Source organism: Gavia stellata, chromosome 4 (assembly GCF_030936135.1).
Source record: "Gavia stellata isolate bGavSte3 chromosome 4, bGavSte3.hap2, whole genome shotgun sequence".
In the NCBI taxonomy this organism is placed as follows: Eukaryota; Metazoa; Chordata; class Aves; order Gaviiformes; family Gaviidae; genus Gavia; species Gavia stellata.
Genome location: NC_082597.1, coordinates 17,241,707 through 17,263,896, shown reverse-complemented (window position 1 = coordinate 17,263,896; position 22,190 = coordinate 17,241,707). Strand labels below are relative to the sequence as shown.

At 42.9% G+C, this 22,190-nt stretch overlaps 1 protein-coding gene across 2 annotated transcripts in view; it reads right to left on the bottom strand.

Annotated features, from left to right (window-relative positions):
• The window catches only part of CPNE8 (copine 8), a 109,119-nt gene extending 100,631 nt beyond the window's left edge, over window positions 1-8,488 (bottom strand). Inside the window, exon 1 of one of the 2 annotated variants that reach the window (XM_059816048.1) lies at window positions 8,349-8,488. In XM_059816048.1, coding sequence (XP_059672031.1) covers window positions 8,349-8,488 — 140 coding nt within the window. The remainder of the gene's footprint in view (window positions 1-8,348) is intronic. The other variant, XM_059816049.1, reaches the window with a different exon arrangement.
• Window positions 8,489-22,190: the final 13,702 nt, after the last annotated feature.

Sequence of the window (22,190 nt, the reverse complement as noted above, 5' to 3'; positions counted from 1 at the left end):
CTAGTGTCAACTCACCAGTCCTTTCCAGCTACTTTCGCCCAGCCCACCCAAATCCATTGATATGCTGTGCTGTTTTAGATATGATTTCTTTAGTAATGTATAGTTAATACAATGTTTCATTAGTGTATAACAATATAAAAAACATACAGAACGGTTTTGCATGTTTTTTCTGAAACAACTCTTAAAAAGGTATACATCAAAAAAGTAATTTAGAAAGCAAACGTATACCATCAACGTAATACTCCTCATCCTTTCTCAGCCATTACAGGGGTGTTGGTGAGTGAGGCACTGCTTAGATGGCAGTGAAAGAAAGAAAATGAGGAAAATAATACTACTACAGAAAGTCTTCATAATAATACATTTAAAGTTGTTACACACTTCCTAGTAACTAGCCCTTTTCCTGCTGTCAGTCTTCCCTTTATACCACCCTTCTGAGGCCTAAGGTTGCTGGCTTCAGCTGTGGGAGGGTGTTACAGAGAGCCATCTGTCAGGGTCCCACGTCCTGTCTGGGGAGAAGCATGAAGTTTACAGGGGTGGCAGTGAAGCAGGTGGTCTCAGGAGGAGTATGATATTGATGGCTTCTTCCTCCCCACTCAGAGGATCCCTACCTGGGCTATTTTTCCAACACGCTCTTACGTCTTGCTCTTGCTTCATTGGTCTGCACCTCCATTTTAAATCCACATTTACGGTATATAGTATGTATTACATCTGCGTGAGATTTGCTCTTTCAGCTCTTTTGGTTTTGCCCAGCTCCCAACCTGCATTTCTTTACCAACCACTGGTGATCCCTTTACAGCAGTGGTGTCCCCAGTGGCATCCCGAGCCCCCTCTTTTCAGCCTCTGCTCCAGCTCCTCCACTCTGCATCCTGGCATTGTGGGATGTAGCTTGATGGGCATGGTGCTGTGTGGTGTTGGGTGGGTTGGTTTTTGGTGTGTTGTGGTTTTTTTGGGTTTTTTTTAAGGTTGGACTTGATGATCTTACAGGTCTTTTCCAACCTTAGTGATTCTGTGATTCTGTGTCCCCACCTGCAAGGCCTCTGCTATCACACCACACTGATGCTCCTCTGCACTACGCTGTTCTGTGAGGGTCACAAACACATCATTCTACACAGAATAACTACTTGCTGCTACTATCTGTAGAAAGAAATATGGTTATACCACACAATTACACAGAGACAAGCCAAAGTGAAACTAAATAAGCAGTAGCCAGCTGGTCATTTGAAAAAACGCTGGGTTTGGAGCTAAGCAATCCCAAACAAAGCTCCATGTAGCCAAAGACAAGTTTAGACAAAACCTGTCAAGTCCTGAGACTTGCACAGTTAGTATGAAACCTGAGGCCTGTTCCTAGCAGTCGCAAGACTGAATTTACAGGGCAACAGATCTGCCTTAAATTCTAGAAGTCACATGGCTGCATGCTTAAAGTTCAAACAATATAGGCACATAGGTGAAAATCAAACCGTATAGGCTATCAGGAATGCATCCCCATAACTATTTTGATGGACACTGTCACTCATTTATATTTTTTCTCCCAATACACTCATTTTTCTCAGCTGAAGCCAGCTGGTTGTCTAGGCAGTTTCATTGCCCGATGAACTTCTGGAGGGCAGACTTTGGCCTGTTCAGGACACTGGTCGAGAGGGTCCCTTGGGAGTCGGTCCTGAAGGGCAAAGGGGTCCAGGAAGGCTGGACCTTCTTCAACAAGGAAATCTTAAAGGCACAGGAGCAGGCAGTCCCCATGTGCCATAAGAAGAGCCGGCGGGCAAGATGATCGGCCTGGCTGAACAGGGAGCTTTTGCTGGAACTCAGGAAAAAAAGGAGAGTTTATGACCTTTGGAAGAAGGGGCAAGCAACTGAAAAAGAGTTCAAGGACCTCGTTAGGTCATGCAGAGAGGGAATTAGAAAGGCAAAAGCCCAGCTAGAGCTCAATCTGGCCACGGTCGTAAGGGATAACAAAAAATGTTTTTACAAGTACATTACCAACAAAAAGAGAGCCAAGGAGAATCTCCATCCTTTACTGGATGCGGCAGGGAACACTGTCACCAAGGATGAGGAAAAGGCTGAGGTACTTAATGCCTTCTTTGCCTCAGTCTTTAATAGCCACACCAGGTATCCTCAGGGTATTCAGCTCCCTGAGCTGGAAGAAAAGGATGGGGGGCAAAATAAACTCCCCATGATTCAAGAGGAAGCAGTTGACGACCTGCTATGCCACCTGGACACTCACAAGTCTATGGGGCCTGATGGCATCCACCCAAGGGTGCTGAGGGAGCTGGCGGAGGAGCTTGCCAAGCCCCTCTCCATCATTTATCAGCAGTCCTGGTTAACAGGGGAGGTCCTGGATGACTGGAGGCTTGCCAACATGACGCCCATCTACAAGAAGGGCCGGAAGGAGGATCCAGGGAACTACAGGCCTCTCAGCCTGACCTTGGTGCCGGGGAAGATTATGGAGAGGTTCATCTTGAGGGCACTCACAGTGCATGTGCCGGACAACCAAGGGATCAGGCCCAGCCAGCACGGGTTCATGAAAGGCAGGTCCTGCTTGACCAACCTGATCTCCTTCTATGACCAGGTGACCCGCCGAATGGATGAGGGAAAGGCTGTGGATGTTGTCGAATTGGACTTCAGTAAAGCCTTCAACACTGTCTCCCACAGTATTCTCCTGGAGAAGCTGGCGAATCATGGCTCAGACAGGTGCACTATTCACTGGGTAAAAAACTGGCTGGACAGCCGAGCCCCGAGAGCTGTGGTGAATGGGGCGAAATCCAGTTGGCGGCCGGTCACAAGCAGAGTCCCCCAGGGCTCAGTTTTGGGGCCGGTCTTGTTTAACATCTTTAATGATGATCTGGATGAGGGGATTGAGTGCTCCCTCAGCAAGTTTTCAGATGACACCAAGTTGAGCAGGAGTGTTGATCTGCTCGAGGGTAGGAAGACTCTGCAGAGGGATCTGGACAGGCTGGATCGATGGGCCCAGGCCAAGTGTATGAGGTTCAACAAGGCCAAATGCCGGGTCCTGCACTTTGGCCACAACAACCCCATGCAACGCTACAGGCTTGGGGAAGAGTGGCTGGAAAGCGCCCCCGCAGAAAAGGACCTGGGGGTGTTGGTCGACAGCCGGCTGAAGATGAGCCAGCAGTGTGCCCAGGTGGCCAAGAAGGCCAACAGCATCCTGGCCTGTATCAGAAATAGTGTGGCCAGCAGGAGTAGGGAGGTGATCGTGTCCCTGTACTCGATGCTGGTGAGGCTGCACCTCGAATACTGTGTTCAGTTTTGGGCCCCTCACTCCAAGAAGGACATTGAGGTGCTGGAGCATGTCCAGAGAAGGGCAACGAAGCTGGTGAGGGGTCTGGAACACAAGTCTTATGAGGAGCGGCTGAGGGAGCTGGGGTTGTTCAGCCTGGAGAAGAGGAGGCTGAGGGGAGACCTTATCGCTCTCTACAACTACCTGAAAGGAGGTTGTATAGAGCTGGGGGGTGTTGGTCTCTTCTCCCAAGTGACTAGCGACAGGACAAGAGGAAATGGCCTCAAGTTGCCCCAGGGGAGGTTTAGACTGGATATTAGGAAAAATTTCTGTACTGAGAGAGTGGTGAGACACTGGAATAAGCTGCCCAGGGAAGTGGTGGAGTCACCATCACTGGAGGTGTTCAAGGAACATGTGGACGAGGCATTGTGGGACATGGTTTAATGAGCATGGTGGTGTTAGCTGGTGGCTGGACTTGATGATCTTACAGGTCTTTTCCAACCTTAGTGATTCTGTTATTCTGTGATTTCAAAGAAAAAACATGCAAGATCAGCTTTCTGTCCTCAGCCACACGTAACCACTCCACAGACTTTTGATCCAACCTGGACACACATGCACAAAGAAAGCAGGAAAATTAAAATCAGACTTACAATCAGGATTAATTTTATATTCTGTATTTTGTACTATACAGAGTTACAAATTCAAATAATTTGTTATGGATATCTCTTTTATCGTTGCACCCTTCTGCGACAGGGATTTCTAACAAATGATCAATATTTCCAAAAAAACAGGAGGTAAGTACACTGGCTGGAGCGAAGCAATCTTGTCAGAAATCAATGCCTAGGACAATCAGAGATGTAATTAGACATACTTTTGGGTACCACAACCACTAGGGAGTGGCTGGTTAAGACTTTCAGACTGCCAAACAAAAGAAAAGACGTTTTGCTCCTCTGTGCAAGAAACTTGAAATTAAATTATCTTCATTACTGAGAATAGGAGTTGCTTAATTGTATTCAAATTCAACCCATTCATTAATATTAGATTTCTGTACAAATTGTGAAGCCGCATAGAACTCATCCAAACCAGGCATGGGCAACCAATTTTATTTCTGTTGAATTAACCAAGATAAGGAGTTTACGCTGCCTTCATGCACATTATGCCTGGTGTGGGAATATAGCCACTGTAGAGCCTATCCAGCATAAACTCAGAACGACGAGGACAGACTGCCTGATTGAGCGTAAAGCCTAGCAGTGCAATACAATCATAACAAACTTTCTAATTAGCAAAGCAACCCTGGACTATGTCAATATTTTACAACACTTTTACTATCTTTCAGATAACCATGTCATCTTTGATACATTACTAGAAGTCATAAAGTGATCAAACTACAGCTTCACTTTCCTATAGGTATTAAAAAATTCCTGTCAAGAAGATAATTCTGATTGATAACTCCTCATTCAGTAAGTAAATAAACATTAACATGAGGCATAATGAAGCTCTTGGCCTTTCATGTAAGATAAGGTTTCATAAAGGCTGTGGCTCAATCAGGAGACTGCAGGAAAAAAACTCGGCTGGTCCACACAGTAACCACGAGGAGCATAAATCACCATTATACAGATCACAACAAAAAGTGAAAAACTTGAGAGCCCATTGAACTTTGTATGTTCACACACAGCACAAACTTCAAGATATGTGATAACCATCATCTACTTGTGTTCTCAGCATTAAATATGCTAGTTCAGTCAACAACATAGTAACTGCACTGATAGTAGGGAAGATGGGAACAGAATACGAAGTTTATCCAAGATTTAACTATATTGGAACCAGTGAAGAACACCACCAGAGGGGGGGATACAGGATGACAGACACATGGTCTGAAGTTTACCTCAAGCTCACATGGGACCACAAGTTTACACACACAGCCGGTAAGTGAAGATTCAAGTCTAGGCACAGGCCTACAATCAGTATGCAGTGCAAATACCCCTTTAGAGGAAGAGGAACCTTTGGGCTGGAAAACAGTAGTGGCGTGAAAGACAAAGAGCAACCTATATTCTCTCTTCCACACCAACCAGAGGGCCAAGGTCCTGATCCTTCACCACATGACAATCGTGCAAAATTATGCCAGGCTGCAACAAATAAAGATTGCATAGCAGGTGACAGTGAAATTTTCATTAGACCATGGATGCCCTTCAGGGCTTGCGATGAAGGGAGCTACAGGGCGCAGAGGGAGATGGCTGCTAGAACAATTGGTCCAGACAACAGTGGACTATTACCAACACCAGAGTATCCTCTGAGATGACACATATAAGTTGTTCTGCCACATCAGGTCTGGCTCTTGAGCCAAAGAATACAGATTCCTGAAAAAAAACCCCAGAGGTTTGGAAATCTACATCTTACAAGAGTCAGAAAAGAATAGTGAACTTTTTGTTTGATAGGCACTGAGTAGTATAACTAGAAAGAATTAAATTAATTACTTGCTTTTCTAGCATTTGTAAAACTACAGCCAGTGCTGGCATTCAATGAGCCGTGGGAATCATATGAAAAGTTTTTAGTCATAAAGAAACCCCAGAAAAAGCATCCCCTGATATCTAAAACATTTCTGGATTTTATATTTTCATAGACAATTTCTCATCCTATAAGATGCACTTCTCCTTAAGGCTACCTGATGTGCCCCTGAAGCTAAAACAGGCTGGCTTGCAGAATAAGTAGTGCAATGCCATCTGCATAGTACTGGAACCTGGCTAATTTGGTAACATTGACAGTATAGGCATGCAGCGCAAATTAACTTGGGGAGTGCTGACAGATTAACCATACAGAATTAAAAGCTAAGTGAATAGAAGCTGTATCCTTACTGAATGAGAAGACAGACAGAAAAAGAAATGAAAGACTACTGTCTAGAGACACAAATTTATTTTGTGGCACAAACAGCTTGCACTGCTTCACTGACCACCAAGTTACAACACCTGTACAAACTGAAAGAAGTTCCCATATTTCCTATAATGAAAACATGCAAAAAAAGAAAAAAAAAATCTAGGAAGAACAGTTAACAGCTGATAATTGTTGATGTAAACTAGTGACCAAATTGGTTCTACAACTCTTCAGATATCAAGGGAAAACTAATGGCATGACCCAAACTATTTTAAAAGCAATTCTCTCCAGGTGTTAAGGAATACACAACTGCTAATTATTAAAGAATTTTCAGCATTCTCTGAACTTTGTAGTTTGCTCTTGCTGTATTTCACAATTTCATTTAACGCTACTTTTCGAGAGCTTGAGCCAATGAATGTGTTTACAGATGAATCACAAACGTGTTAATGATTAATCTCTGCCCCAACGTCATTCATTTTACACTCAATTTTGAAGCATTACTTTGTAATCAAAAGCTGTCATTCCAGCATATCAAGACGAAAGGAATCACCATGGAAATTCCCCTCCTTCTGCACTCGACATCGAGACATATCAGGAAGGAAGACCATTTTTTTTAAACAAGGAAAAAGAGCAGTTTTAACAAAACAGACATGGCTGTTCAGAGAAATTAACATTCTAAACTATGTACTGAAATTAGTTACAAGTAAAGTAACTAAGGTCAGAATTGATTTACTATATCATATACCTACCTTTCTTCATAACGATCTGATGGATTCTCAAATCACTATAAAACTAAGGTTTGAAGAAAACATTGCAGGTATATACAAACAACACCCGGAATGAAAGAAACTCCCATTGTAAGTGAACTGGGTCAAATCCAGCATAAATGTTCTCACATCTGTAATTGTGACACGTTATTTGAAGAATCTAAAAGTAATACTAAAGGTCCTGGAGTGCTTTTACTCATAGTCACACGCTCTTTATGGGACCAGGGTTTTCTGTGGTTGTTGCCAGTGAACTTTGCAGAGACAGGCAGCAAGTGTGTTTACATGTCAGCCTAGTGACTGTTTCAGTATACCAAATTCAATCTTACTATATTTCTCGTCACCTCAGCCTTCTTTTGAAATGCATCCTTAATAAAACATCAAATCATACTTTATTTACTAAGGGAAAAGAGGGAGTGGTCTGACAATTTAAGTTAAGAGCCATTCTGTCCTTGGAGAAGTAGTGTTAATAGCAGCAACTCCCGGGCAGCTACGTTAGAAAATGGAGCAACGGACTGTAGCACAAACTTTGTCTCATTTCCCAACAGGAAACACCACTAACAGTTCAAATTATCCGCTAGAAGCTGCCAACTCTGCTGGTGAAAGGAACCACTGCTCTGCAACTACTAGGGAATACTTAAGGAAGCTGCGAAACGTAAATGAAGACAGGAATATAGAAGTCCACAAGCAAAAATATTTTTAGATGTCTAATGGGAAATTCTCTGTGCTTCAAGGGAGAAGGCAGGATTTCTGAAATACTGATAAACAAACCATGGCCAAACAAATGTCGAGCAACGAAACTGCTTAGACTAGGTTTTGCGTTACGGGTTGGCATTTTTTTAATTTATCGGCAGCAGCACCAGGGTAAAACGTGACGAGGTAACACGCCCGGTTTCGTAACAGTTTTGCAAGAAAGCCTCAAACAATCTACGAAAGGATTATTCCGGATGGGAGTTTCCTCCGTCCCCACCCGCGGCACTTGGGACAGCTCCAGAAGTTAAATACCTGCTGGAGAAAACGCTCTGCGCGCACAGCGACGCGACTCCCGCTGCCCCCGTGCCCCGAGAGGCACGGGAAGCACTCGGGACGGCGGCGGCAGCTGCCCGTTTGGGGAAAGCCGACAGCTGCCCGCAGCCGCTGCGAGAGCCGGCGCCTCTCCCGCGGGGTCCGCCGGCAGCACACCGCCGCGGGCACGCCCAGTGCGCGGCAAGCGGGCCGGCAGCCGACCGCGGGCTGCTCCCGGGCTCTGCCCGAGGCCGGGGACGTACAACTTCCCCGCGCTCGGCACGCTCTCCGAGGACAGGAGGGAAAGCGCCTCGCACAGCGCCGGGCATGTGTAGGGCAACCCCGCGCCCGGCCGCTGCCCCTTCTCCTCCCCGCTCCGCTGGCAAGCCCGGGGCGCGGGGCCCCCTGCCCCGGCACACCGCGGGGACCAGCCCGCTCGCCTGTCTCCGACGCCCCGGGTCGAGCCGCCGCCGTACCTGCAGGACACGGAGAGCTCCACCTTGGTGGCCGGGATGCTGGAGCTGAGCACGTTAAAATCCCCCACGGACGCCATGTTCGGAAACCCACCACTTCTGCCCGGCTTCGGCTGCCCCGCCGGCTTCTCCAGCCCGAACATGGGGCAGCGCGGGGAGGGACGGAGGCCGGCGGAGAGGGAGGGGAAGAGGCGGTGCCAAGCGGCCCTCCGGAGCGCGACGCCGCCGCCCGCGGCGCGGAGCACCGGCCGCACCGCCGCCCGCGGGCTGCCACCGCCGACTGAGGCGGCGAGGCGGGAGCGGGGCGGTGACGTCACCGCGAGCGGGCGCCGCGCGCGACTGCCCCAGCCCGGGGCGCGCGGGGTGCCCGACGGCCGGTGCGAGGGGCGGGCGGGCGGCCCACGGCGGAGCGGCCGCGGCCGCGGGCGGGCCCGTCGCCGCCCGAAGGGACGCAGCGCGCCGGCCGCCCCGCCGCCGACCTGCCCCGCTCGCCCGCCGCAGTCCCCGGGTGGGGGGACGTCGCCGGGGCCGGCGCGGCCCCGAAGGGTGTGCGGCGGGGAAGGGCCGCGGTGGAAGCGCGCCCGGGGGGCGGCCCCGAGAGTTTTCGCTCCCGCGCCTCGCCTGTGTCTTCCCCCTCGGCCCCTGCGCGGGAACTCCCGTCCCGTCCCGCGGGCTAGCCGGGGAAACCCCTCCTTCCCCCTTGGTGGGTGAGCGGGCCCCGAGCAACTCCCGGCCTCCACGGGAGCCGGCTGCTGGGGAGGGAGAGCGCGGGCGGGCCGCGCCCCGGCCGGTAACGTCCCAAACGTCAAGGCTCTGCGCGCGGGCCCGCGGTGAAGGAGACTTATTCTCCCGGGCCACAAAGGAAAACGCACCCCGGCAGCAACCGCCAGGGACGTTTCGGGGAGCGCCGGCTGCCGCCCGCTGCGGCCGGGGAGGGACGGAGCGCGGCGGGTGCGCTGCCGGGCGGGCGGACTGCGCGCCACCAGGGGGCGCGCCAGAGGGGCGCGCGGTGCCGCTGCCGGCGCCGCGCCCCTCTGCGCGGGGCTGGGCGCTCTGCCGGGCCGGGCGGCTGCTCTCCCGAAGAGTCATCGTGAACGCGGGAAGGAAAAAACAAACCTAGAAAACGGGACAGTAATGTTAATTGCCCTCGTAAAGAGAACGATAGTTGTTATTACAAGAGACTTGAGGGGAAGGCCTGGTTTTACCTTGGTTATTATATGCGTTAAGTAACACATTGAAAAATGTGGATGTCACCCTCTCGTGTACTCGTGCAGGCCCTTATCTTTTTTAAAGACCCCTAATTCAGTCGCACTGAATCTGTTCGTAATAATTCACAGTAATCGTAACAGTTCCATCATCTTATTTCTCATGTATTTAATTTGTATCCATTATCATGGCACCTAGGGAGCCCCCAGTATTCATTTCACATCTTAGCAGTTTGATGAGATATGGAAGTGCTACCATCCCCATGTCACAGACGGGAAGGCAAGGTACGGGCAAATTAAACGCCGTGTCTGTAGTCGCACAATATGCAGGGCAGGTCAAAGAGCATGGGATATCACCCCAAACCCTGTACAAAAATCCTCTACTACTCCGTTTACGGTTCTACGCATAGAAACAACAGTGTTTAATGTGTTTATTTATAATAAACAAATGTAACTCTAAAGCGAAACACCTTGTCAGAATACATTAATTTTTTAATTTCATTTCTAAATTCTTGTTGGTGTAGTTTAAGTTTAATGCACGATCTCAGGCAGTACATCAAAATAGTGATGCACAGACAACTTGAAGGTAGACACCTGGTAAGCTCCTAGCCAACTGATTAAGCAGTGGGAATACAAAAGACAGTAACGTGGTCTTATTTATAGGACATATGCTCCCTGAGCGCAGCACACGTCTGAAACATAACTTCAGTGGCAGAAACTCAAGGAAGATATCACTGATATTTGTATTCACAACCTTCTAACTGCACACCCTACTTCTAATCTTCTGCCTCTGTTTTTAGGAAGATATCACATGAATTTTCTTTTCTTTCTTTTCCTTCTCTTGTCCGGTTGTTGAACACAAAGTAAATTCTCATCAGGTATCACCAAAGTATTTCCTCTTAAACCAGCCTGTTTGAAGTTTTCGGTACAGCCAAGAAACCACATACCTTCACAAGTATTCTAGGTGTGTCTGCAGGCAGCCAAACCAGTAAGCCTACAGCTGAAATTGAAAAAAAAAAACAAAGGCAAGTTTAGCTCACTATTATCTTTGTCAGTACAGTAGTGTGAAGGGATGGGTGAAGGACCACTGGTGTCTTGAGAAGCTATTGCCGAGTACAAATAGAGTAGTAGATGACTAAAAACTAAAGAACAGTTTTTAAGAAAAAATGAAAACTCTTTTTCAGCATTCTAATACTGTTCCTCTCTCTTTTATAATCTACTGCAAAAATCTAAACATAATCAGTGGGTCCCACAGGGCATGTCATAAATAACTTAAAAGGCATGAATAGTTATTATAATAACTCTAATATATTACCATATATAACTATTATAATAGCTATAGGCATGGGTAACTTAAAAGTATATCATGTAATTGTGATATGATCTTATATTCTTCCCTACTAATCCACTTTAGATGACTGGTTTGGGTTAGGTGGGAGTTTGGTTTGATAATTTTTGTATTATCTGATCTTAGTGCTTTATTTTGCTTAGAAAAATGGAGATGGTTATTGGTGATTCCATAAATAGAGCATCCTATGAAAATAATGGAGGAGTTAAGGAAATTGAAGTCTTCAGTGTTGCTGGGGAGATATCCATCTTCTCCATCATGTTTATAAAGGCACAGCTATTTTGTCTTCTCATGTTTCATCTTAGAGTAAGTATATAGTTGTCAAGCATTGGGAGTGATTTATACGGGAAAGAGAGAAACTAAAAACTAAAACGAGGGATAGTTAAAAGATATGCACCAATGGGGCTAAATATACATTATTACAATTCCAGAGAGGCACCTTGTATTTTGCTCAGTCTTGAATGGCACTGAGGTGTGGGGACTGGAACAATGCCTAAGTATTAGGACAGTATCTGGAATTTACGTACAAAATAGGTATCAGATTACAGTGCGAAAGAAACATCAGGACTGTGTGGTGTATATGCTATGCTGACATTTGAATAAGATCATTGACTCTGAAAATTTTGCAGTGGAAAGCAGGACATATTTTCCTCCCTTTCTTTTCTGATTGTTACTTTATTATTGTCAGCTGTTGCTAATTATCAGATAGCTACATAACTTGTTTCAATATGTGCAACCTAATTTAAGGAATGAGGGGTATATGTGCAGTAATTACAGCATAAACGATGAACAAACTACAGATTCCAGAATAGCTGTAATGTGTAACACTGAATGATTGCGTTAAAACATCACTGCTTCCAGGTTTCAGCAGTATAATTGAACCTGAATGCCACAGGATGCAAACATGATTACTTCCCTCCACCCCCTCAGCTTTCTGTCTTGTAGATCATTAATTAGACATCTTAAGAAAAGAAGTTTTATGATTCAATCTTTGCGCTCCTAAAAAAAACCCCACACACAAAACCAACACAAACTATTCTGTAAAAAGTTAAGGAACTGGAAATGGCATCTATTCTTCTGTAGGTATGAAAGAATATGTGGATGAGTATAGGAGTGAGCTTCAGCGTTACTGGAACAAAACAACTGTGACTATAACACAATAACATTTTCATGACAAACAAAATACTGCTTACTAAGTCTGAATTTGTGATGAACATACCAAATTCCCTGGTTCTTCCTCAAGTATTTGTTCAGTAATTCCCTTAATTAACATCCAACAAACACCATCTTTTTATCCTGGCTGCTGTCAAACTGTTTCTTTCAAGAGCCTGAAGAATGTAGGCAACTTAGCCATAACTTGGTCCTTTCTGATAGCTGAACATAGCACTGAAACAATGCCAATATCATAATACACACTGCAGTTTGAGAATTGTTACATCTTTCTTTCCTGTCTTTGATTACTATACTTAGCTTCCTCTGCATTTAGCATTTGCTAGGCCAAGTGGACTGATCAGCGCCACCATCATTACTGGAACTATCAGCAAGCACCATGCCTGAATCCAGACCACAGGCTTTAAAAACCATCCGTGATACAACATGCTGATGGATATGTTTAGTGCCTTTATTCTTCTAGTGAGAATTATGCCCTGTAACTCCATGATTTTGTAATCCACTTTCAAAACACACAAATACTGATGAAGCTCGGGTTTTGTGATAGTGAAGTCTAAAGGAGGTATCTGACTCAGAGGTTAGACATAAAGAAAAAATCTCCACTCCTTCAAGTTTTTCAGTTTAAATACTAGTTTTTCAAGTGCTTATGTCTGCAGTCTCACAAGTGTCAAGGAGAATACATTCTTCAGTAAAAAGTATCTAGGCTTATGTTTCAAAGCCTTTGAAACCTTTCCTTGCTGTCTGCAGGAGAAAAGAACACCTTGTCACCATGGCATAAGCATGAGGAAGTTAGTGAGTCATCAGTGCAGAGACAGCTAATAATTTCACCATTACTCTACCAGGACAAAGTTAGTAATGTGTTTGTTTGTATATCTCTCTACTAATTCCATGCAGAATAAAATCACAAAGTATAAATACCACTTCCCCTCTCCAAAGACACAAAGGATAGCTATCCAACAGATATTCACATCTCCCTGTGTTATCTACACCAGAACTGGCTATGTTATCTATCAAAGCACCTGAAGCACTAGATAAAGTTTCCTGGATTATTTCAAGCTTTCTTCCAGTTTGATCCAGGCCAGAAGAGACAGATCATCATTAGCACAACCAAAAGGCTCCTTCCTTCCACATCCAAAGGAAAGCATTATTCCGTAGGATCAGCACAGCCATTCCAGGCTAAGTAGTGGTAGCATCAGTTTTCAGTTTGATCAAGAGCTCTTCAAAATGTCAAAGACCCCTGAAGCACTCTCAGAGCGGTCTAGGAGGTGTCGTGGAATCCATTTAATGTCTTACACTTAGTACTGCATGGTAAGGTCTCTACATCTATGGACAGAGGAATTTTAGATCTACTGAGTACTTTTTCTGGCTCTCGTCTCAGAGGCAAGCATGTAGTATGGATCTCGAGTTCTAAGCATGTGATTTGGGAGTATTTTTAGTACTAGTTTTTAGGAGTCAATGAAGTCAGATTACAGTTCAGATTTCATTTTAAAGGACAAGGAATCAAACCAATTAAGTCTTTTTGAATGAAGAAATATTATCCATACACCCGCAACTGTGCCAGAGGCCAGACTGATTTCATTTCTGGACAGGTTGCCAGAAAAATGTAAGGATGCGTTTAAAGCCATTTTTCTAGAAAGACAACTCATGACTAGCTCATGGCAGCAGACAATTTCAGGTGCTGCTAAAGTAAGAGTGTTTAGTATGGCAGCAAGGTTGGTGACAAAAAGATTGTCTGCACACAATTTATCTCAAAAAGTCTAAATAACAATGTTCTTTTCCATGAACGTAAGATCAGACAGCCCCAAAATGAAACCTCAACATGTTCATCACAAGATCAGCTAAGCACTTAAGGAAAGTATTTTAATTTCAGAAGAAGAAATCTACTTCTTCCTCTCCAGTCACTTCCCATGTTCTTGGACTACTCTTGATGGTTGGAATTTTTTTTTCTATCCTTCCTTGCCATGTCTGCTCACTTCTAGGGATTTCATATTTCTAAGAAATATCAGCTGGTTTGCAGAAAATATGTGAGTGTTTCAAATCTTTTAGGAATAATATACTTCACAGTTTCTTTCTCTGCCTAACCTTTACCCACATCTTTTCCCTCAGCCTGCTACCAGAGTGTTCATAAAATGACTGCCACCATTAGCAACACATATTTGGAGGCAAAGTCTTCATATGTAAAACTTGCTTTGTGAATTGTCTAATGCAGAAAAAATTAGTGCACTCAGCCTCTACAGCTAGTGGGTATGTTCTCCAGTTATTTTCTTCATTGCAACTGAAGTCAAACTCAATTATTTTGGGAAAAAAATAGTTACAGCAATTCTGAACCAAATAGCAGCAATACCCTAACTGCTACATTTGAGCCATCCTTCTCCATCAGTCAGATTGTGCCTTTCATTACTCACGCACATGACTTCATGTATTTCCTAATAACATAGAGGAGGCATCAGCTCACACTGTTTTGGGCATGGAAGAAATCACTATCTCTGCCAAAATAGGCACAGATTTAATCTTTGACAGTAGATTCCACCAGAAATTTCATCAGGGAGCACCAACTGATGATCTATTACCCACCCGTAAATATTCAGACAAATGTGTACATGGTGAGGGTGATAACCTGGGTAAGTGTTGGATCCACTGCCTGTCAACAGTCACACACTCGAACTCACAGAAGTATATAATCTGGATGATATATCAGGTTCATGTATCATTTCAGCTTCCCAGAAGGATCCCAGTGGAGTCAGGGTAACACTATATATTCTAAATAGCCAGCAGGAAGCAAAACCAAACTTTGCTGTCAATTGCTTTTTAACAGTTTCTTTCATGAATTTCTCAGTGTAAGCCAAAATAGTGGAATTTTAAAAAAACCTGTCACCATATGTGCCCATACCATGTCTATTGCTTCATAATTTTGAAAAAAAGTGGTGGGTGTTTGTGTATTCCTCCAAAGATAAATGAAATCCCAGCGTGTTGCCAGATCCCCACCATGTGCTATTTTTCATGCAGTCAGGCTTACAGTGAAGCTTGGTCCCAAATTCATTTTGAAAGCTGTGTTTGATTTTTATGTTAATTACTTTATTCACTTCTTGATTCTTTTTTCCCAAGATTACACCTGTTCTGTGGAAAAAAACAACAAATGCCCTTTGGGCATAAAGCGAACATGGCTGTACTTTCATAGAGGAAAAACTTCACAGCTCCTTAAGGCTCTCTGTCATATTTGATAACCTACTGTTAGACGTGGAACCAGAAAATGCAAGCGTCCCCCACACGATGGGGTCCTATTGTCTGGATTCTGGGAAGAGAAGGAATTGTGTCTGGAAAGATTTGTGAACTCGTAAGAGGATATAAAACATTCTCAGTTTTCCAGCTGAAAGACTTTCTGAGTGAATAACAGACCCTATCAGTACCATCTGTGATGTTGACTTGGCTTCTGCAATTGATTTTATGTCTCAACCTAGAAGGACTCAAGCAACAGTAACTGAGATACTAGGAACACTATTAAAAAGCTGCACTCCCACAATTATCAATTATTATTCTTTGATAGGAGCTTTAAGTTCAGATGCTCAGTCTGGCAAAGCAGACTTTAATCCGTTAAATCACCTTGGCTTTCACCTCCAGAAAAGGCCTCCAGCAGTAAGGGCTTTTTGTTCAGATACTCAAAGAAACTTTATCATTTGAGAATAAATGTAATTTTCTGAGCTACTCAGTATGGTTGGGTTCTACAGAGCCATGGGTTTCTCTCAGCGTGCAGACACCAGGTTTCTGGGCAGGGAAGGGGCTGTGCAGGGGTCTGGGTTGCTCTGCCCCTCGGTGTGGGGTGGAAGCCTGGCTATTGCGTACACAGCTGGGAGGCCTCTGCAGCAGAAGTGAGGTCCTTGTACACAAGATGTTTTGCATAATTACGGTTACTGTGGGGCAGTCTTCTTTTTCTGCCCATTTACCAGAAGTAAGCTCCAAAGTGAATACACTAACTCTCTGAGAAGCTGATTTTAATCACTCGTGACTCATTTATAGCTATGAACTAAATTTTCCTACTTTACAGCATTTAATTTGATTGCATTTTATAATGACAGTTATAGTCCCCGTTACCAAACATTAATTTATTATATAGGATGATTTTGCATTAATAATGAACTATCAAAAAGGCAGTATGACTTAGAGTAATGACATTTAGCAACTCACTAAAATATCTAGAGAAGAAATGAGAACTTCAGAGAGTTGTTTCTCTTTCTTTCACGGAAACAGAAAAGGACCTCAGATAGGAAACTGAATTTTCAAAAATATTTCTTCTTTTTCATCCTCATTTATTCATGAATTTTAACTTCATCTTATTTTCCATGACATTAAAATACCTTAAACAAACAGTTGACAGTATGTGGATTGTGTTTCGGGAACACTGTACATATGATTTTCCTCATTTCATGGCAACATTCAAGCAATTAGGTTTTTAATGAGGCTGAAAATTTGTAGCCCAAATAATGTAATAAATTTGACTATCTTCCAGAACAACTGTGGCACTAATGCAGGAATGCATTTAACCATATTCTTGAATTCATAACTGTGTTGTTGGGTAGCAGCAGCCTGCCTGACTTAAGTGAGGTGTAAGCCCACATTTACATTTGCTGAATTTGGAGGGTTTATTTTACTATTTCTTTGCCTGTGTGAAAAGTACAAGTACGATATTTCTGTTTTCTCACATGTCACATTCTGCTGTCTCAATGTACTTATTCATATCCACAAATTATTCAAATGAGACCTGATCCATTACTTATTTTCAGTTTTAAAATACCACTTAGAATTGCACAATATTTCTCAAATGGGAGGTAAATTAGATTCTGTTACTTAACAGAATATGAAAGATTAAACTGTATCAGTACCATAGACTGAACTGTGCTGATGGCTGTCAGGACTTCTAATTCTGTATCTGCGATAAATGAGAACCTTTTGTTTCCTCTTCTTTTCAGAAAGGTCTTGCATCCTGATGAAAATATTTTTTTTTTCCTAAAGTGACTTCATACACATTATTTATCCAACTGTGGAATAAACATTCATCCTCAAAAATAAATAACTAATTACTTCAGGGCAATTGCCAGATACCAGCAGCATACATTCCAGAGTCACAGTAGCAAGAATTCTATGAAAATTATCCTACTGTTTAGGTAACCATAGCACAGTTGTGTTAAAGTTATTCTGCAAAAAGATGCTGGCTAGGTGCCAGCGCAACCAGCATTTGTCAAAGCTGAGAAAGTAACTTCATGAACGCTTCATTTTTTTTGTGAGGAAAAAAGAAACAAACCACCAAAAAATGCTAAAACAAATGTAAAGCAAAAGTAAATGGCAGGCTCTAAAATAGTCACATGGATTGCGTCCTGAATTTTCCTCAGAGGTAAACAGAAAGCTCCCTGAAATTAAAAAAAAAAAATCATTTATTTGACTAGTGGTTCCCCATTTCATATTTACGTATCTGATTTAGAATTTAACTATAAACACCAAAAAATTAAATTTGCTAATTCAATAGCTTTAAAAATGGTAAATTAATCTTACTTTGCATGACTAAGAGAAAAATTAGAAAAATATTATTCTTAAACATATTGGATATCTAAAATCACTGCAGAAAATTAAACAACCTAGGCCAAATTCATCCTTGTAGGAGTTCAACTGAACAGAAGTGAACAATGAACTAATTAATCCTCTTGAGTTTAACAGATAATTCAGTACAAATTAATATTACACTTTAAATATTAACTTCAGGTCCTCAGTCATTTACAGTTTTGGTGTATCTTTTCATAGTGATATAATTAGCATAGCTATGTAGAGTTATATAGCAAATTTAGAAGAAGTTTCATTACAAAATACATTTTTAGTCCAGTTTACATGTTTCCCAAGAAACATAAATAACCCTTTAAAAGGGCAAGGCACTTGAAAAGTTTGTACTTTTAAAAAGTTTCTGCTTTTTAAAAGCCTTTTGGAAGAATATTATATGTGCTTCAGTATTAATCTTTACGAAGAACAAGCTTGGGCTCCTAACACCAAGGATAAACTGCTTACACATAATTGCTGAAGATGTAGTAATCCTAACCCTCAGTCCAGTTTTAGCCTTGCAGCATACCTGATTCCAAGAACCAGTCCATGAATTCAATACGGAGTTAAATTCCTCTGCTACCTGGCATCTTGTAGAAGCAGACTCCTAACACAACCGTTCTCCTCAGTGCCACCTGGATCCCAAGAACTGGATCATGAACTGTGCATCAGAACGGCTCACTCTCAACTTTTGTTGAACTGTAACTCAGCATTGTTTTCTTAGCTCCATCACTGATCTTGAATTTACCTTTTACAAGACTAACCCTTACCTTGGCATAGCATTGGCTGAGAAGCCACTCGCATGGCAGAAACTCAGTATAGCAAGGAAATTTCAGGAGTCATGCTTCAAAACTTACTTTATTACCGCTTTTCAAATTAAAAACGTGTTTTACCTAATTATTCTATGATTCTAACATTCTAACATCTATATTTAGCCTTGTCTTAATAGTCCTTCCAGGCAGAGAATCTTAATTATGCAAATTAGTTATTCTTCATTATTATCTAAAGCTTAGTTTAATCCAACTTTTTAAACTCAGTAACTTTTATTTTACTTATTGCTGTACATGTCTGTCCAACTGTAAATCTAACATGAACCTTAAATACAGCTTTGCATCATGAGGCCATCGCAGCATGGTAGCTAACTTAGTAGGGAAAGCACGCTGTCCAAAACATGGAAACCTGCTGTTTTCATCAAAGAATGGTAGGATCACTGAGGTTGGAAGTGACCTCCATATTTCATCTAGTCCTCCTGCTCTGAGCATGGCCAACTTCAAAGTTAGGTCAAGTAGCTCAGGGCTTTGTTCAGCTGGGTTTTGAAACACGCCAAGGCAGGGATTGTGCAGCTTCACCGGGTGACCCTTTCCAGTGTCTAACCACTTGTAAAATTTTTGCCCTGTATCCAGTTAAGATTTCCCTTGCTGCAGCTTGTGACTGTTGCCTCTCATCCTTTTTGTTGTGCACCTAAGAGGCAACTCTCACGCTATCAGATACCTCCACTCAGGTAATGGAAGACAGCAGTTAGACTCCTCCTTGGGCTTCTCATCTCCAGGCTACACAAGGAGAGGTCCCTCTGCTCTTGTTGCTTATTATGTTCTAATCATCAGCTCCCTAATCATCTTCATGATCTTGCACTGACATCTCTGCAGCTTGACAGTCTTATAGCAGGGGTCCCAATGCTGTACCCAGATGTGACCCAGGGAAAAAAAAATCATTGCTATTGCCTGCTGGCTATGCCACTCAGACCCCATCCTGTACCCATGCCTGGGCTTAGCCATCCCAAGTGCAGAGCTTTGCATTTGTCTGCGTTGAAACCCACGAAGCTCCTGGTGGTCTGGTTCTCCAGGCTGCAGAGCAGATCAGCACCATAGACGCTGAAGCCGTAACCCTAACCCTAGCTGTGGCACAGCAAATCAATGTGATAAAAGTCTTTATCGGTTATTGTCTCTAACCTGATTGTATTTTTTTGTTTCCGACAGTAGCTTTTCATAGTACAAGATAGTATGGTGAAGAAATAAACATTAGTCGCGGTATAAAAATTAGGTCAAATTGTTCTTTTTAATGAAACCATTAATTTTTATCTCATTCAGAAGAAGTCCAAACCATAGGCAGAATGTAGCGTTGGTCTTAATATCAGCCTTGGTGCTTCCCAACCAGTCTGTGAACTTAATATACTGAAAGAGTCTCTCAGGTTGTAGAAGCCAAGCCATAATCACCTACTGCACCATTGCCTTATGACTGCCCCATGGCCCTTGGTTTTCCTATAAAATAAATACAGCACAAGAGTCTATTTGAGATATTCTCCATAAGTTAGATATATATTTCACTATGCAGTGGATCTTCGCACTTTACATTTACCCTATTCTTCACATTGTCTGAAACTGAATTTCTAATATTACACTTTTAGTTTATCTTTGAAAAGCTCTCTTAAAATATGCTATTCTTTTTATAGTTGCTTTCCAAAATAAGCTTCTTACAGACATTTGCTATCTAAATCTAATTAATTAAATTGATTCTTCTTTTGTAGTAAAGGAAGACAGATAGGGTGAGAAATGCAAATACTAACACATATCGCATATCCATCAAAGGCTTTTTTTCCCAGTATGCTTTCTGGGAAATTGCATCCCCAATGCAAATGAAAAATAGTAAAAGCAGTTCTACTAAACGAATAGAAGATATACAGGGTTTCTTTAACTCTCATTTTTTGACGTTTAAAACATTTCTAAACACCCCTTCCCCTTTGAGGAGAGAGACCATTGAAACATAAATATCTCATTTTAGAGCTGCAGAATTGTTCAGATTTAAACTAATTGTGTCCTATTTCTTTAATACTTTTTCTTTCTCGATGTCAATGGAATGCATATATTTTATTTACAATCACACTGAAAGTAATACTTTCATCATCTGTTTGTCATATTAAGGAATAGATTAGATATGTAAAAAAGGCTTTGCAATAAAAAGGGACAGCTTCTATTTTACAAAAATCATTTTTACCACAGAGTTTAGGATTGCAGAAGTTATTCAGCTAAATATGTGGAACTGTGACTACAGAAAAAAATTCTATCTTTTAAAAATTATTTGCTCAGATTAAAATAAAGTTAAAAAATTAATGGAATTAAACTATGATGTGGTGATCGTTTATGTTGCCCCTGCTCCTTACCATCATTATTGCATGAAAGTGAATTCTGAGACCAGAGTTACACTCAAAAACTTGTTATGGGCAGGAAAGAAAATGCACCTTATGTGGGAAGCCAAGAATTTATTCTTAGTCTAATGAAAATCTTAAGACTAATTACAACACAGTTATTAAGATTAGTCTAGTCACAATAATACTACCTGCCACAGTACAAATTATCTGATTAATACAGAATGACATTAATAATAGAGTAAAAACTGTTGTACAAAACCTTCCCAGTACACACTGCTGCTCTTGGGCTGTCCCTTAGACTTCCATTTTTGGTCCTGTATTTGACGGCATGAGTATTGCTAGAGAAGAAGATGGGGGTTGCAGCAAGCCATCAGCGTCCCATGCCCTTTGCCGGGAGAAGTATGATGTTCATGATGGAGTTTCTTCCACTTCTTTGCTGGAAGGAGGAGTATGATATTGATGGCTTCTTCCTCCCCCCTCGGAGGATCCTCACCTGGGCTATTTTTCCAACACGCTGTTACACCTTGCTCTTGCTTCATTGGTCTGCATCTCCATTTTACATCCACATTTACTGTATATGGTGTGTATTGCATCTGCTTGAGACTTGCTCTTTTTTATTCCAAAAACCAGTTTTGGACAGCTCCCAGCCTGCACTTCGTTACCAACCACTGGTAACCTCTTCACAGCACTGGTGTCCCCAGTGGCATCCCGAGCCCCCTCTTCAGCCTCTGCTCCGGCTCCTCCACCCTGCGTCCTGTGTCCCCACCTGCAAGGTCTCTGCTATCACACCATGCTGATGCTCCTCTGCACTATGCTGTTCTGTGAGGGTCACAAATATGTCATTCTACACGGAATAACTACTTGCTACTATCTGTAGAAAAATTATGGTTTGATACTAGGTGGTAGACACCTGGTCATTAGAAAAACTGCTGTTGCAGCTAAGCCAACCCAAACAAAGCTCCATGTAGGGAAAGACAAGTTTAGACAAAACCTGACAAGTCCTGAGACTTGCACATTTACTATGAAAGCCGGTGCCTGTTCCTAGCAATAGGAATTGGGCTGCTGGGCTACATGAGATCCTTCTTTCATATCCGTATCTTGGCCATTATTTTTTAGGGTCACACTTCCTCCTGGGGAGTCGACCTGACTGTCTGTAAGACTGCTTCTTCTCTGAGAATCTTATATTCCTTTTCCAAACAGAACAGCCTCAGCACGCAGCCGCCGCTTGCCTCTTCCAAAGCAGCTTGATGTCACGACACGGTCCTGCGACGCAAGACGTGAATTTGAACTTCCAGACTCAGGAAGGAAATGGATCTGTCTCAGTGCTGAAATCACTGCTCCTCTACGCAGAAGACAGGAGAGAAGGATGCTTTTCATGATTTACAGGAAAAGAGTGA